We start from the raw sequence: 16,315 nt of genomic DNA, 5'->3' as shown, positions 1-16,315 counted from the left end.
GTGACAAATGAAGCTGGATCAGCACGTGAACAGCCCCCCAAAGTCATCCTATTGCTCTGGATTGGTTAAAAATTACACCCTCCGTATTTATCCCAGCTCCAGTGGAGTTAATGCTTTCAGCACAACCTCCTCCCTGGCACAATGTTTGCATTGTAATATTTCAGGGAGAAATGCCATTGTGAATTGAAAGTGTAAACCCTGGAGTGGAGAGAGCAGGTCTGCAGGAGCAGGAGCATATTCCCTCCCGGTGCCTTCCCTGCAGCCTCCATCCTGGCACAGACCAAGGGCACAAGGGGACATCCCAGATGTCCAGCCCTGGATCATGGACATGCCTGCATGGATCAAAGTCTACCCCATGCTGCTGGCCTTGGGAAGGAATTTATTTTGTATTTACGAACAAGCAGAAAATTCCTTCAATGCAATAGTGGAATCTTTACTACTGCTTTTAATCCTCTGTACTTCTGCATGGCAGAAGGCTCAGGGTACTTTGGGTCGTATGGGCTATTTCACATCTATCTACAAAATGAAGAGACTAAATGTCAGAGGATATATGATCAAAACACACAGTACCTACAAACATAAGACTGGAGTGAAAGACCAGGTGTGTGCATGTAAAACCCACTGACACCACCAGGGCAGCACCTTTATGACTTTTTCTCCTCCCATGCTATAGGAATTTGCACGGCTGATGAGGATATCTTCACACAAAGCAATCTGTAAAGCTGATTTCAATCAGTGGCGTAATCAAAGCCTCAGTATTGCAAAATAATATGATTAAACACTCCATTATTTCAAACGCCACAGCACTAAGCAGATCCTTGGAGGGGAGTGCTTTTGTGCACTAATCCATGCATGTAATTATCGATATGCTTTCCCATGCCCTATTCAAATGCTCTCCCCTGAGGCTTTTCTTCCACTTACACTAGGGGAGGAAAAAAAAAAAAAGCCAATCAGTTCAGTTTAAAGAACAAGTTGTATAACTCTTTTTGATCTACTGCCTGAAGGATCAAATAAGGAATTCTACCAGCTGGAACGTCAGAGGCAAATGATAGGGCTGTGCTTGTCCTGGTGGCCACCACCACGTGCCAGCAGCATGGGCAGGACACAGCTGTGCCCTGTGCTGGGCCACGCTGCCACCTGGGCTGCTGCCAGAGCACCTGGAGTGACAACACCCTCAGGTCTGAGCACTCCATGAGACTGCAAGGAAAAGGGTACCAGCAGATGCTTTAATACAAGGCTGCACGACTCCAATGAGACTTCAGGATGTAAAAATGAAAAGCAATTAAAGGATAAGCGATTTGCTGTGTAAGAGATCAGAAAGATGCAAAGCAATGCCCACACTGGGTTTTCAGTGCGTGCATTGACTTGCCTGTGCTGAGAACACCAGGCTGGCAACAGCACTGTCATATTCAAATGGATTTGATCCTACCAGCTTCCCTCAAGAGCAAATCACCCAGCAGACAAAAATCACCAAATGTGGTCAAGAGCACCCAAGAGAGTATTAAAAACAGCAAAGAGAGGTTCCAGTGCAAGCACAGCCCCTGTGCTCACAGCCAAGGGACCCCAGAGCTGCAGCTGGGCAAGGGCAAGGTGCTGGGCACAGAGAGACATGGCTGATGCCAGCCTCAGTCCTCACCCAATGGAGTTTATATCAGACAATCTGCAAAGAGGCAGATTCCGATTTTCTGGTGATTTTAACAGACTAATAGAATCCCCAGGCAGAGTGCCTTGGGTGCTGCAGGCAGGCAGCAGCTCTCTCAGGAATGGGAGGACACGGATCCTGGCACCCATGTATTTCTTAGTAGCCAATGAGAGAACAGAATGACACATTTCTTCTGCTTCAAGTTAAAAATACAAAGGAAATTTCAAACATTTAGAAGCTAACATTATTCACTTTGATCTTTAAAAATATAACACCATCTGTAGCTGTCAGATTTACAGTACAGATCTCTGATATGTACATTATTTGTTGGTATAAAAAGCTGTCAGCAGCCTTGGTGAAAAAGTGAGGATTCTCTGGCAATCTCCTGAGTTTCAGGGAACTACTAACCTGAAAAACTTCACCAACAGGTTATTCATGAGCAACACAGTATCCACAAAACAAAAAAAACAACACCACTTCCCTTGCCACAAACCCCACAAAACTAAATCCCTGCAACCTGCTAACACTGCAAAACATACACATTTGCAGGTAATACTGGGGGAAGCTTATCTGAGAACTTCCTGATCCTTAATAGCCACCTATTTGTGATTCCCACAGACCTGTTCCCGGGGCACTTCTGATTTCTGCATATCAATGGTTCCAACATTGTAAGTTACATACAGGTTATACAAAGTGTGAGGCATGGAAGGATTTAATTTCAAGTATCAGCATTTTTCAAACTATGCAAGTTCCATAACTACAGCTAAAAAGCAAATATGCCCAAAAAATTACATTTTCCTGTCAGCAGAGCCTCAGAAATTAGTGTGGGCTGGCTGAAAATTTGTAGAATAAACAAAACACAGCACACATGCCTTTTTATAAACTTATTATGCAAGATGAGTTTGGGTAATATGCAAAACCAAATAAAACATTCAAATTATTTTCTGGATATGCATTAGCTATTCCAAATCTAACCCCAGTTTTAAAGAGGTGACAGTCCTGAGGGGCCAGGCTAGGACACAGGCCAGGGGAAAGATTGGCAGGAGCAGTCAAACGTCAGAACCCTTATAATGTCAGATCATTAACAGCTTTAAAACCGAAAGGCTTTGACCTTTTAAAAAAATATATTCACTCTGCTGAAGAACTCTCTTCTTCCTTTTCTTAAGTCAAGCAAAAAACCTTGGAAATACATTCTTACCTGTATGATGCTAACAATGACTTCTCTCATGTTTGTAGTATTTAACTTTCTGTCCTTTGGAAATTAAAAAAATAGGAGAAGACATAATATTTTCTTTGCCTGTGATATACTCCATCCTACTGGTATTTCTTGATTGAAAGACTGCACATAAATCTGGCTTTGCCTTATGAAATTAAGGTCTACTAGACACTAAAAAAAATCCAATTAGTGCTACAAAAATTAAGGCATACCATTTCCTCGGTCTCATAAACACTAATACAGACTTTTTTTCCTTTCTGTCAAGGGTGAAGGACACAGCTGAATGATGGGAGTTTTTCCATCTCATTTATATATTGATGTAATAAGGGCAGACAGGTAGGCCTATGCAAGTGCTGATTCTGTCAGCAGCCCAAGTTGCCAGGACTGTGAATATTGTCACTTATAGATTGATAAATGGACTACATGGACTAATTGTATTCCAGCGTCTCTGGACAGATGGCAAATCTTACAGCCATATGGTGATTATTTCCACTGAGCTGAGAGTATATTAACACTTACCAAATGTTTAAAATGATGAGATGATCTAAAATAATTTTTCCGTGAAGGGAGATGAAAACAATGGGCTGGGCTCTGTCCCAGGATTCCCTGGCTGGCTGCAGAGCCCGCGGGTATCGCGGTTATCGACAGAGCCGCCTGTGTGCTGGGCCCTCAGCTGGAGCTCAGGGCTTGCTGAGCATAACCCTGTGCTCATTTCAGCTTTCTGCACGGCCCCTGCTTAGTGCCACTCTCTGCTGGCTGCCCTAGGAGCTGGCAGCACGGAGACCTGCACTTCCTTTTCCTGGCATTGCTCATTCCTTCTCTTCTTCTTCTTTCTGGCTGAAAAGATACTGAAGCGATTGTCCTCCTTTTAAAGGTAGCCATATACCCAGCCCTGCGCCCTGAAAATCCAGTGGAGGGCTGCCCAGACCCAAACACAGGATCTCTGCAGGAGGACTGACTTGGCAATGTGCACCTGCAGCCCAAAATCCAACCATAATCGGGGCTGCATCCCAAGAACAGGTCAAGGGAGGTGATTGTCCCCCTCTGACCTGCTCTCGTGAGACCCACCTGGACTACTGCACACAGGTCTGGGTCCCCCAATGTAAGGAGGACATAAAGCTGTTGGGGTGAGTCCAGAGGAGGACACACAGATGATTACAGGGATAGAGCACCTCTCATCTGGAGACAGGCTGGGAGAGTTGGGTTTTCAGCCTTCCAGTACCTAAAGGGGCTACAGGAGAGCTGGAGAAGGATTTTTTTACAAGGACATGTAGTGAAAGAACAAGGGGGAAAGGCTTTAAACTGAAAGAGGGCAGGTTTAGATTAGATAGGAAGAAATTCTTCCCTGTGAGGCTGGTGAGGCACCAACACAGGTTGCCAGAGAAGTTGTGGATCCCCCATGACTGAAAGTGCTCAAGGCCAGGCTGGATGAGGCTCTGAGCAACCTGGGTTAGTGGAAGGTGTCCCTACCCATGACAGAGGTTAGAACTAAGTGATGTTTAAAGTTCCTTCCAACCCAAACCATTCTATGACTGTACATGCACTAAATGCATTTTGCAATCCCCATGCCTGCTCCCAAAAGAGAAATCAAGTGGGAGGGGACAGAACTACACCCCAGCAATCCTGTGAAACAAATCAAACCAGCTCAACAGTGACCATAGGCTCACTCTGCTCACTGCCAACCCCGTAACCACTGTGAAGTTCTGCAGCACTGCTTCAGCACGGAGTGGGAGGCTCAGGGTGTTCACCAACTGCACGTGGAACACACCAGGCTGACACACATCCCTTTTATGAGATTTATGCAGCAGTGAATTCACTTCAGAACAATGGGAGAATACACACAGGAGACCTGATCCTCTTCTGCTCTAAGTTACTGCTTATTTATAGCAAACAAATGCAAGCAAAATCAGCTCAAATTCTCCACAGATGTTTATGTTAGAATAATAAACCCATACCACACAAGTGAAATGACTTTTCGCTTTGCTTTCAGCAACAAAATTCTGAATATTTGTTTGCTTTAAAATAGGATTGAAAATAATGTTTTGTGTTCTGCAGTAATTTGTTTTGCATGCACTTTCATGATAGGAAAGTCCTTGCTAGTGGAAACAGCCACCTCCACTGCTAGGGGTGAAAAAAGTTCACGTATCAGTTTTCCTTATTTACCATAAGTAAAACACAGCAAGTCAAGAGCTGGAAACTGCACTCTTCACAGTCCCTGTGATCTAAAATTAATGCCTGGTTGTTGGTATGCAGAATGGATCAAGTACTTGCTCAGCCACTGAGGACAAGGTGCCAACTGGTGAGAAATTCTTACTATGCTTTTCACACATTCACACTTTAGCACCTAAAGTATTAAACCGACTTAATTTTAAAGGCCTCTTTTGCAGGTCTCCCTAAATACAGGAGGTTTTAGGAGGCTTTACTACCCCTGAAAGGCAGCAAAAGAACATACAAGCTGCCCATTTCTCCCTAGACAACGCAGACTAGCCCTGTGTTTTTCCATGTGCCTCTCAGCCAACACTGGCCCGGGTCTGGAGCTGCTGCCACCCTGGGCTCCGGCCAGGCTGTGCCCCCAGGCAGCAGCAGCAGCTCCAACGTCACCACAGGGAAAGGGGAAGTGCCAAAAAGAAGATGGAAAAAGAAAAGAAAGACGGGGAAAGTACCCTAACTGCAAGGTGCAAAGTCTGGACCACCTGTCTGACTATCAGAAATGGGCTATTCTTTCATGGAATAGCAGACAGCACTGGACTATCCCAAATCGTTCCCAGCAGCTGCATGTCTATGTCACCTTCTGGCCAACAATTCAGAGGTCATCCTTCAAAGCAGCTGATGAGAATAAACCCTTTCCAGCACAACCTCATTGTCACTTGTGCTAATTCAACAGTTATTGGGAAGGGTGTTGGAGATCACTGCAATATTACCTTGGTATTTCACAAGAGAAGCCATCTAGAGTTGCACAATATTGCTCTCCCTCCAAAGGACAAGGATGCCAATTCATAAGGCGGGGAGGAAAGACCAAGCAGGGAATGCAAAGTGGATTAGATATTTTGATTCCTTTCCAAACTCTAAGCTTAAAATATAAAAAACTTTGGCAACTTCTCCCCCATAGAATTTGAAATGCTAATTTCTAACTCAATGGAGAAAAGTTCTTGCAAAGATCTGAACAATACGTGTGCAGGCTTATTACTCTGTGGCTGAAAAATTCAGAACAGACCTTCCCTGTAGAGGGAAAAGCAAGTAACCACAACCACAGGAGAGGTGTTTACCCCAGCCTTAGGTCCAGCTGATGAAGGAAGTTGTCCCTACAGCCCTCTGCAAGACCACAGGCTTTGCAGAAAAGTCTGGGGAGGAAAAGCAGGGCAAGAGAGATTGCTAGGAGCACCAGGCTGCACACTACCACGTCCTTGAAAGCTGATGCATCTCCCATAATATGCAATTTTGAAGGTCTCAGAAAACACATGCTCAGAACCTTCTGTCTGGGGAGAGTCTTTGGAGGATCACATGGAAACTTTAAAGACATTATTTGTCCTTCGGAGCTCTCAAAAGACAAAGCAGAATTTCCACACTGTGCCCAAATAAATACTCATTCCCCTGCTCCAAAGCACACAGGAAGGTGAAAGAAGCACAGAGGGGAAAGAAAAGTTCCCCAGGGAAACATGGACACAGACACACTTCTGGATCTGCCTGGGAGACGAGCAGCCTCTGCACCTACCCCAAATAACTCCTAAACCAACAATTCCCTCACTGGAGCGTGGGATCCGGTCCTTGCTTCACAGCTATTGTGTTTCATTGTAACTGAGATTACAGACTCAAGCTTTCAACTCCATTCCCTTGAATTCGGGTGGGTGTAGTGAAGTGACAGATCCCTGTTCTCAGTAAAGCCGGTTTCTGTTCTTCTTGAAAAGGACCATAAACCAAATTAGACAGGGTTTTTTTATGAATGAGCATTTTTAGAAGACACTTTAAATACAAGTTTATGAGGAACACCTTTATAAACAACAGGCACCAGAAAATTATCTGTCTCCTGTAATGGACCACGCAAGTGACAAACAGCTGTCAAACAAAAAATAATCATGAAAAGAGACTTCTCATTCACCTGTGTGCTGTAAAGTTTCAGGCAACTAAATCTCCTTTATCGTTTGCTAAAAGAATAAATTTGTTCCTATCGCAGCTGGGGGAGAGGGGATTATTATGACAACTGCTGCATTTAACACGACCTGAGTGCAAAGATAAAAGTATCTCCTCCTTGTACACCCAAGGGCAACAGTTGTGCCCCTGCTGTACACAGTGCCCGTGAGCACTTCTGTCCTGCCTGGCAGAAACCTGCTGGAAAGTTAGGGAGGAGTATTTCAGCTTTTGGAGTTTCTTTATCAGGGGTTTGGACCACATGTGGGTGTAAGAAGTAGGGACTTAACCTGGAAGGGCAGTGCTTAGGTACATTCTATGGACAGACTACACAAGATACAGACCCAGCACAATTTTCACCCCTAAGAAAGGGGGGGGAAATGAAAAAAGGGAAATGCATATATACTGTGTTAGTGTTTAAGGGAGTGGGTAAAGTGGCTAGACCTGCTCTTTTGTATAAAGGTGGAAGGAGGGTAAACTGACCACCCTGTGCCTCTCCAGTTGTGAAATCCCACTTCCAAGTCAGGACATGCTACATAGTGAGTGGAAGGATAATCTGAACTGACAGCTCTGGGAAAAAGTTAAACCAATAGGGACTGACAACATCACCTTCAGGATTGGCATCACATCACCCTTCATGCCAGAAACTGCTCCATCCCAAAAGGTAGGATCCTCCAAGGGCAATTGTGATCAACTCTCTGCAAGCCAAATCTGCCACTTGGAGGCTGGAACAAGTTTTAAATCTGTAATTCGTACAAACTCATCTATGTGACGCATAGGACTTGAGGTGGTTGGGGGACACAAGGACAACTCTGCTGTTGCCATCTTTGCACCAGTGTCTGAACTACCCACCAGAACGGAGCTCCTGCCTCATCTTTAGACACCACCATCTGTGAAATAACCGATAAAAAGGTGTCAGACTCTCCCCACATTTCCCACGCATCCTCCAAGCAGCTCGGTGCCCCAGCACAGCCCTGAGTGCTGGCTGGGGACATTCTGCACTTCTCATCTCAGAGAGCTTCTCTACGTATTTTCAAATGCTCTCGTTGAGCATTTTCAATATCACAAAGCATTGTATGTTCCTGCAAACAACTGCAGAGACACGTTTTAGATGTGTGCCACAGACTCATAGTGGGAAGCTGCAATACAAAAGCCTAATAAACCCAGGGAATGAAACAAAGGCAACAACAAAGTGCTGCTGTTACAGAGCGACTCACCAACAGCAGAGAACTTGAGTCAGTCATTGCAACATAATTAATACGAGGGGAAACTGTGCACCTTGAAGTATATTACCTTTCAAAAGGACAAGCTTTGAGTACTCCCCAGCTCTGGCTACACCATCCTTCCAGGGATGAAACAATAAGTAATTAAAAATAATAAAATTCTCATACTTCCACATATAAAATTAAGATTTTCCTTCAGAGCCAAGCAAGATGAAAATTTTGTACTTTTTTTCCCCACAAGAAATACAGTGGTGCCATATCTGAGGAGAATCTACCGCACAGTGTTAAGCAAACAACAAGTATTTATTCAGTAAGCACTCATACAGCACCATTTCACAGTTCCACAAGGAAAGATGCTCAGTACAAGCAGAAGCAGCTTTAGAAAAAAATATTTTGCAAGCTGGCTACATATTTTTAAATGTATTCCACAGAGGCCTTTGCTGTCTTGCTGCACTGAGGTACTAAACGTTGCCTGATAAGAATGCAGTTGCAGGATTATTATTATTATAATAATGAAAATGCTAATGGGGAACAACACTGGCAGCTCTGGAGGGCTCTCCCAGGCCTCTTGATGCATAGGCAGAAAAGTGCAACTTCTACAGGAATTTTCTTTCTGAATTGCAGAAAGGTTCGAGTCTCTAAATCCTGTAGGAAGAAGTGAAACTTCCAGATGGAAAGGAAACGGTTTGTCCCTTCAGGAATTCTTACAATCTTGCATTTTGATAAACCACGCCAAATAAATAAAATCAGATCGGTGCACGGAGGAGGCAGGAAAGGAGGATGCAGTGCCACTGAAGGGAACAGGTTTGCACAGTAAGCAGCACTCACTGCTGCTCACACCTCCATCGCCCTCTTTTCTCTCATTCCCCTGTCTCAAATCTGCACGCCCTTGCTCCATGATAAAGCCACTGTTGTTTTGCAGCTAAAGCTCTTGCTAGCCTCCATACATGAAGCCCACAAATCCTAGAACACCTACACAGCAGAGCCTCCTGCTCCCCTATGAGTCATTAAGCAGGCTGTCCCGCTTGCTGATGTCAGCCAGCAACATCCATTTTTTTTTTAAACAAATCCAAAAGCGCCTCGAGCATCAATTATTTAAAATATTATCTTCATTTTAATCCTGACCCCAGTGGCAAAATTACCATTACGAAGCAATTCCAAGTGATGCAGAGGGTCCAACAGCCTCTAATAGTTGCTACGTCAATGAGGAGTAAGCAGCCAGCTCCTCGTGTCACACATGAGCTCAGCACAGAGCACCCGAGCCGGCAGCAGCGGGCAGATTCCTCTTACAAACAGGCAGAGAGCAGCTAGGATGTGTCACCAAAAATACAATCAAAGATCAACCGCATCATCCAATCTCGTCTCCCGTACATTTTGCATGAGTGTGTTATTACACAGGCCCTACTCACACCATGCCTAACCTGCGCTGGGTGGTGCGTGGCTCTGGCGCAGCAGCAACCTTCCCAGATACTAATTGTCTATTCCTGCCTAATTGCTCTTGCCATTAAAAGGGCTTCTTTAATGCTCAAGCTTAAACACTTCCTGTCTTCTTTTGTAGGCAGCGCCCTTGTCACATTCTGAGGTTTAAGAACAGGATCATCAGCTATTTACAGTGTACAGCTGAATTATCAGAGAAACATAGTTGAAATACGTTCCTCTGAGCACATTTACATCCTAAAGGGCCATGACCAAATCACAGGATAAACAAGTCACACGGTGTATTCGCAGTGCACAGAGTGCAAAAGGAGATGGAGAGCATTCAAGGTGAAAGCAGACAGAGATCTGACCATGTAGCAACCTTGAGGAATGAGGACTTTCCCACTCTGCACACACCCTATCACAAAGTCAACAGGAAAACCAACAGCTGATTCAAAATGCTTACGCGTCCCCAAGTGTATGTTCACGGGTGAGGCTATTTATCTTAGGCACTGCAATAACAGAGCCAAATGAATGAATAAAATGAATACACAGCACTGCAGAAAATCTAGACACAAAACCAGGGTGATGCCCTTGCTCTTGGGTTCTCAGCAAACTCACTATCCTCTGCCTGGTTCAGTCATGCTGGCAATATGTTTGAACAGTCTGAGACACTTGATCATATCCTGGATCAGTTAAAAAAGATTCAGTTTAAAGGAACTGAACATCAAATAATTCTTTTTAACATTTCAAATTATGCCTTTGTTATCAGGAGACCTACTCACCATTCTCTTTTTAAATAGAAAGAAGGGCTTGAGGGACATCCCAGCTTTGTGGAGAATATTTTATTTATAAGATTTTTCTCAAGTGATAATTAAATTAATAGTGGTAATTAATTAGGTTAGCAGCTGAAAGCAACTTAACTATGATGACTCTTGGCATCAAGCTTTCTTTCTGTCCACTCTTTCTACAGCATAGTCTACAAGAGCAAACGGCTGAGAAATTTGCAGCAGAACACTGAAGTTAGTTGTGGTACTGGAAGATTTCTTCCCTTGTAATCTGGTGAACTTATCTGTAGCAGACCTTATAAATTCAGTTACATACCTCTGTCTGCATTACCAGGAACTCCCCACATATTTGTGAGAGGTGAAGTCACTTCGACAAAAAACACTGTTACAGGTTTGTTCACTCACCTCAATACAACCACACCAGAACTCTAAGCACTCACAAATCATTACGAGGCCCTACGTCTTTGGTCTTTTTTTCTCTTCCACCCACCCCACCAAGCTCCTTGCCTCTCTAACCTTACATAAATGAGTTCAACATAAGCAAGGGACTACACGCTATTAAGGTGGAGTTTCCCCATCAGTTCAGTGAACCCAAATACTGCTCCAGAACAGGAAGTTCTCTGGACCTCACTTTTCCACTGAGTTTTGTCCAGACGCCTGTGTTTGTACACAGACACAGAATTCTCCAAGTCAGGATACCATCCATTTATATCTACCCTGCAAAATGGAAACAGCTATGTCAGGAAACAAGGCTGTGAAGAATCAAGCACCTCCAGCCACTTGTTTCAAAAACCATGAGATGAACAGCCTCAGCACCTATCAGATCTTAGTCCCTTGAATACCAAAACCACCACCAGCTGGATATAATCTGCCCTCCTGAGCAATCCTGGGGACCAAACTGAAGCTGCCGACCTTAAAATCTCAGAGAAAGACTCCCTGAGCTCACAGGACCAACTCAACTGTGTTCAGGCACACTGTTGTCCCAGCCCTGCTTTCAGGGACCCCAGGCTGCAGTGACAGCCAGCTGCCATTCTCTGCCACTCCCAGGGTCCCAGAGTCCCCCCTTCTCTGGTAGACAGATGGCCTGGCCAAACTTTGGAGGGATCCAGCAAGAGACTCCCATGGATTTCAGCGAGAGCTGGATGAGAGCCAAGGTGAATTTCCTCTGCAAAAACACTATTCCCTGCCATGGAGCTTCTCAGGCAAAGCTTATCACCATGGTTTCTAAAGAACTGCTGGTACCAGAAAGTGAACACCCTCCAAAATTACTGCCTTCCGATAACATGAGCTTCACCACATCTCCTGCTTCATTTATCTCCTTCATTCCTCACCCTCACCTTAGTCTTTGCCATGTGCTGGCCGATGGACATTAGAACTGCTGACAGCAGAAGGGAGGAGAGCAAGGCAGACTTTCTTGATCCCTTAAATGTCAGTGCATAATAAAAACATCCCATATGGCTGCCCTCAGTAATATGACCCCACACACCTTTCCATGAATATATCACAGAGGAACAGAGTTTTGCTCAAGAGATCAATCTCCTTAAGGTGAGGTTACTTCATTGCCTGATCCAGGCTTGGAAACTCGCCTTTTCCAAACTTCCTGGTGCTTGGCTCAAAGCTCACCTGGAAAGGTATGGACAGATCACAGCTGGAGGGGACTAAATTACCCCACTAGCCCCTGAGGAAGCAGCAAAAAGACATCTCATGTCAGCCAAAAGAAAGGTGTGCTGGGAGCTAGTTCACCATTAACCTGTATAGCACACACTACTACACGGTTGCACAATTTTCTGCAATAATTTCTAACACTCAGAGACTTTAATTGTCATTTTGATATGATTTATAAAACAGAATTAAAATACAAATTTAATTCCAGAGGTTATTTAAATCAGTTGAATTTTAATCCAACAGATAATATAAATAACAGCTTCAGCAGTGAAGAGATTTACAGGTCTAATCCAAACTGGAAACTTGTCACACACCTCAAAACAGAAATTATTTGTAATGGATAGATAAGGAAACACAAAGATACTAAAGAAATTAAAATAATAAAAGAATTTAGGCACAGATGACACAGCTATCCAACACCTTCTTAAATCAGCTAATACCAAAACCTCAAGCATCCTTATAACTGTAAATTTAACTTGGACTACTTAAACTGAGGTCACACTGAGTCAGACCACAGCTATTAGATGAGTAGGTACAGCCCACTAACATCAGAGACACTTCCTTGATGGTGTCAGTCCTTGGCTTGCAACAGCAAGAGTCAAAGCAGGAGGTATTTTCAGACACAGATTTCTACAGCTGGAAATATGTTACATTGTGTTTTTCAAACAGCTGAAGTTAAAGCTCTGAGAGGATTGAGGTAACAGCAGCTATCAGATATGCTGAGTAGAAGAAAGAAGTGATTTGAGAAAATATTTACCCCCTCTTTAGAGTAGACATTTGTCCAGTGAAATTCTTAACAGTGGCTTGATCATAATACAGTGGTTTTCAGTCAGTAGCAATTTTCACATTGACTTTTATGGACACTGGAGCAAATATTTTTTCCCATCACTTTTTCTTTTTTTATATGTTGTTTTCATATCCCCTGTATTACAGGCATTAGGTTTTATTAAAAACATGTAAAATGCTTTTGTAAAACTACCTTGCTGCCTAGCAAGTTGAACTAAACCAACAGTCTAAATAGCTCAGCTCACAGCTAATAAGCAATTTAAATAGCTTTGCTTTGCTAAGCTCAAGTAGCTGTATCAGGTTTCATAGCACCATCAGTCACTGCCAAATCCATAGGCAGCATTTAAATGAATCATTAGCAATGGTCACCCCCAGGAAAAAGAAAAAAAGGAAAGTAAAAGAAGAAATATATTAAGAACTAAGAATCAAGTCACTGTCACAATTTCTATGAGCACATGCCCCATATGTGACATCAAAATGTGCTCAGGAAGCAAATCCCAGTCAAATGCCTGGGCCAAAATACATTCATCCCAGTAAGAATGACTGAGCTCTGGGTTCTGACCACAACCTCCTTCACAAAGACACCTGAGTATAGAGGTGCCCATTTCGTAAAAGGAAAAGCTCGAGCATGCAGAGGTGAAGGATTTGCAGCACAGATGGAACCGGAAGAAAACTGGGAGGTTGCTCCTGTGTCATGTGTGCAAACTGCAGTAATGCTATCACAAACGTACTTCCAGGTTCTCTGGATCAAAAAGGTGAATGGCAAGATAATGATGTGAGACGCTGGAAAAATGCATATTCACCAAACACCTCGTCTGAACTCTGTACAGAGTGCAAGAGAAGGTACAACCCACGCTGAAACCCTGGGAATGAATGACACTGGGAGCTTGATCTCACGTGCACCAATGTAAGACTGAAATGACTGAGAAACATTAAATCAGGGTATTGAACTAGACTAGTGAACGTGCCTGCTCCCTGTACGAGCCTGCACGACCTGACACTGTATGTAGCAGCACAGACAGGAGCACAAGCAGAGCTCTGAAAAGCCTTCGCAGCTTGAACAGCTCCGGAGGCAGAGCCAGACCACGCCGAGCCCAGAACTACGACTGACTGACAGGAGGGTGGGGGACCACAGTGACCCCACTCGATTCTCTCCAAGCCGCAGCTAAACTGATCTGCCAATATGGAAACGGTTACAAATGACAGCGACTAAAACATTTGCCTTTAGAGACGCCCAGGTAGAGTGACAGAGGCAAGTTTCCCGTGGATTGGATGTTTCTGATCATCCTGGACTCTGCGGGGCAGTGCTGCTCCAGACAGGTTTTGATACTTCTTTCTCCAACCCCAAGGACAGTTTCTCTCTTATTTTCCAGTGAAACTTTGCATAATTAAGAAGCAGGTGAGCTCCTGTATTCCTGAGGAGAAACATGGGGAGATACTCAGATCCTATTTCTCCCTCTGCCCCTGCACTTCTGTTCAGTACTCCTGGGTATCAAATTCAGACACGTGCATGTGATTTTAATTCATTATTTGTCCATATACTCTCAAATGATATCACTCTGACAACAATCAACAAATCTATAGTGGGAATTTGGACATTTGAAAGCAGCAGAAGAAGCTCAGAAACTGGAGAAGGATTCCTTGCCACAGGGGGGTGAGGAGAGGCAGGGAAAAGGTGCAAGAGAACATAATAGGATAAAAATAAAGTAAATTAAACGTGTGGGTTTGGAATCCCCCAAGACATTCTGGTCGAGAGGATCTCAAACCTATATATAGTTCAAGCCAAAGGCACAACCTTAACCTCAGTTTCCCTGATATTTAGTTCACAGATTGCCCTAATGCCAGCGTTTGGCTTTTGTCCCTCACCTAAGTTAGAGGATAGCAAAAATGCAGGACTAATTTTTGGAAAAACCAAGCTGAATTCGCCAAGAGGTCATTACATGAGGTCACAGACTTCTGGCACGTTAAAAAAATTTTAAAAAAGAAAAACATTCCCACAAATTAGGGACCAGCTGGCACAATTCCGGCAAGTTTACCGTGTGCCTCCAGCAGCCAGAGCTCTCGCTGAACCAGCGCGTGAAACATCTGACAATGAACTCGCTGCACATCCCGCAGCTGACCGGCCGGGGAGCGGACCCCGGGCCCGCACCAGCCCCCGCTCCGCGACATCCCGAGCTCCTCCCCGCTCATTCCAGCGGGGATTTCGCCGCCGGGGCTCTTCCTCCGCGGCGTGCCCGCTCCGCCGGCGGCTCGGGCGGGAGCCGGCTCCCGAGCGGGCGTCCGTGATTAATAACGTGATAAAACGCCGCTTCTGGGGAGCGCTCGCCGCGCTCTCCCCGCTCCGCACCTGCGGCGGGGCCGGGGCGGGAGGCGGCGCCCACGCGGGGCCGGGGCCCGGCGGACTCACCCCATGTCTCGGCACCTTTCGGCGGCGGCGGCGGCACCCCCGGGCGGCTCCCCGCGCTCGGCGGCCAGCGGCGGCCGCGTCCCCACTTCGCACATGCGGCCGCCCCGGCCCCGGCTGGCTGCGGCTGCACGGCGGCTGCACGGCGGCGAGAGCCGTCCTGCTCCTCCTCCCGCCGCCTCCCTCCCCCCTTACATAACCTCCCTCCCGGGCGGCGGCGGCACCGAGCAGCTCCCGCGGCACCCGCCGGCCCGCCAGGCGGCAGCGGGGGCGGCGAGCGGGGCGGGGCGGTGGGCGCGCCCCGGGGCTCCTCCGCTCCCCGCCCCGGGCCCGGGCCGCCGCCGGTGGGCGGGCTGTGCCCCCGCCGGGAGCCTGCGGGGTGTCGCCCTCGCGGTGCCCTCGCCGGGGGCGGCGGCGACCCGCCGAACGGGGACGAGGCGGCGAGAAAACTTCGGGTGAAGTTGTGGGGTGTCCCCAGGCGGCCCCGCCCGCGGCCGGGGAGCCTCAACTGCGAGAGGGGTGAGCCCGCCCCGGGGAGCGGCTGTCCGGGAGCGGCTGTCCCGCACCGGGAGCGCCCCGCGGGCAGCCCCGGCTCCGAGCGCGGATCCCGGGGACGCGCTTCCGACTGGCAGCGATGGCACGCCGAGGGCTGCCCGGTGAAACGCTGTTACGCCCTCCCCGCGTTTTTCCCGCTCCGAATCCGCGTTCCCGCGGGCCGTGAGTGCGGAGCCTGCGAGCCGCGGGGCCGTGCCAGCCCCGTTCGGCCGCTGGCCCTGAGACCAGGGGCCGCACCCGGCCAGCACCCGCCTGCTCTGCCCAGGAATGGCACATCCCGTCAATGTCCTCTGGCCGTTCTCAGCCTCGCTGCAAGTTTGTGCCACATAGGGTTCCCTAAATTATGTAGGTTTAGTGAAAATAAAAAGAGGGGACGATTCCTAACCAGGGAAGGAAAAATTGGACTAGTGTGGAAGAGCCGCGTAATGGCTACACACCCACGAGGGTGACACTGGCATCTGACCGGCAATCACAGGACACAAATCCATAGCAGAG

General features: G+C 46.5%; 1 protein-coding gene across 4 annotated transcripts in view; it reads right to left on the bottom strand.

Moving 5' to 3' along the window:
- Positions 1 to 15,529, bottom strand: part of HOMER2 (homer scaffold protein 2) — a 57,221-nt gene extending 41,692 nt beyond the window's left edge. For 2 of the 4 annotated variants that reach the window (XM_066328362.1, XM_066328363.1), the window contains exon 1: positions 15,269 to 15,529. In XM_066328362.1, the coding sequence (XP_066184459.1) occupies positions 15,269 to 15,363 (95 nt within the window). In that variant the 5' untranslated portion in view covers positions 15,364 to 15,529. The remainder of the gene's footprint in view (positions 1 to 15,268) is intronic. The other 2 variants (XM_066328364.1, XM_066328365.1) reach the window with 2 other exon arrangements.
- Between the last annotated feature and the right edge of the window lie 786 nt (positions 15,530 to 16,315).

Source organism: Sylvia atricapilla, chromosome 13, assembly GCF_009819655.1.
Source record: "Sylvia atricapilla isolate bSylAtr1 chromosome 13, bSylAtr1.pri, whole genome shotgun sequence".
In the NCBI taxonomy this organism is placed as follows: Eukaryota; Metazoa; Chordata; class Aves; order Passeriformes; family Sylviidae; genus Sylvia; species Sylvia atricapilla.
This window is presented reverse-complemented; position numbering and strand designations above follow the sequence as displayed.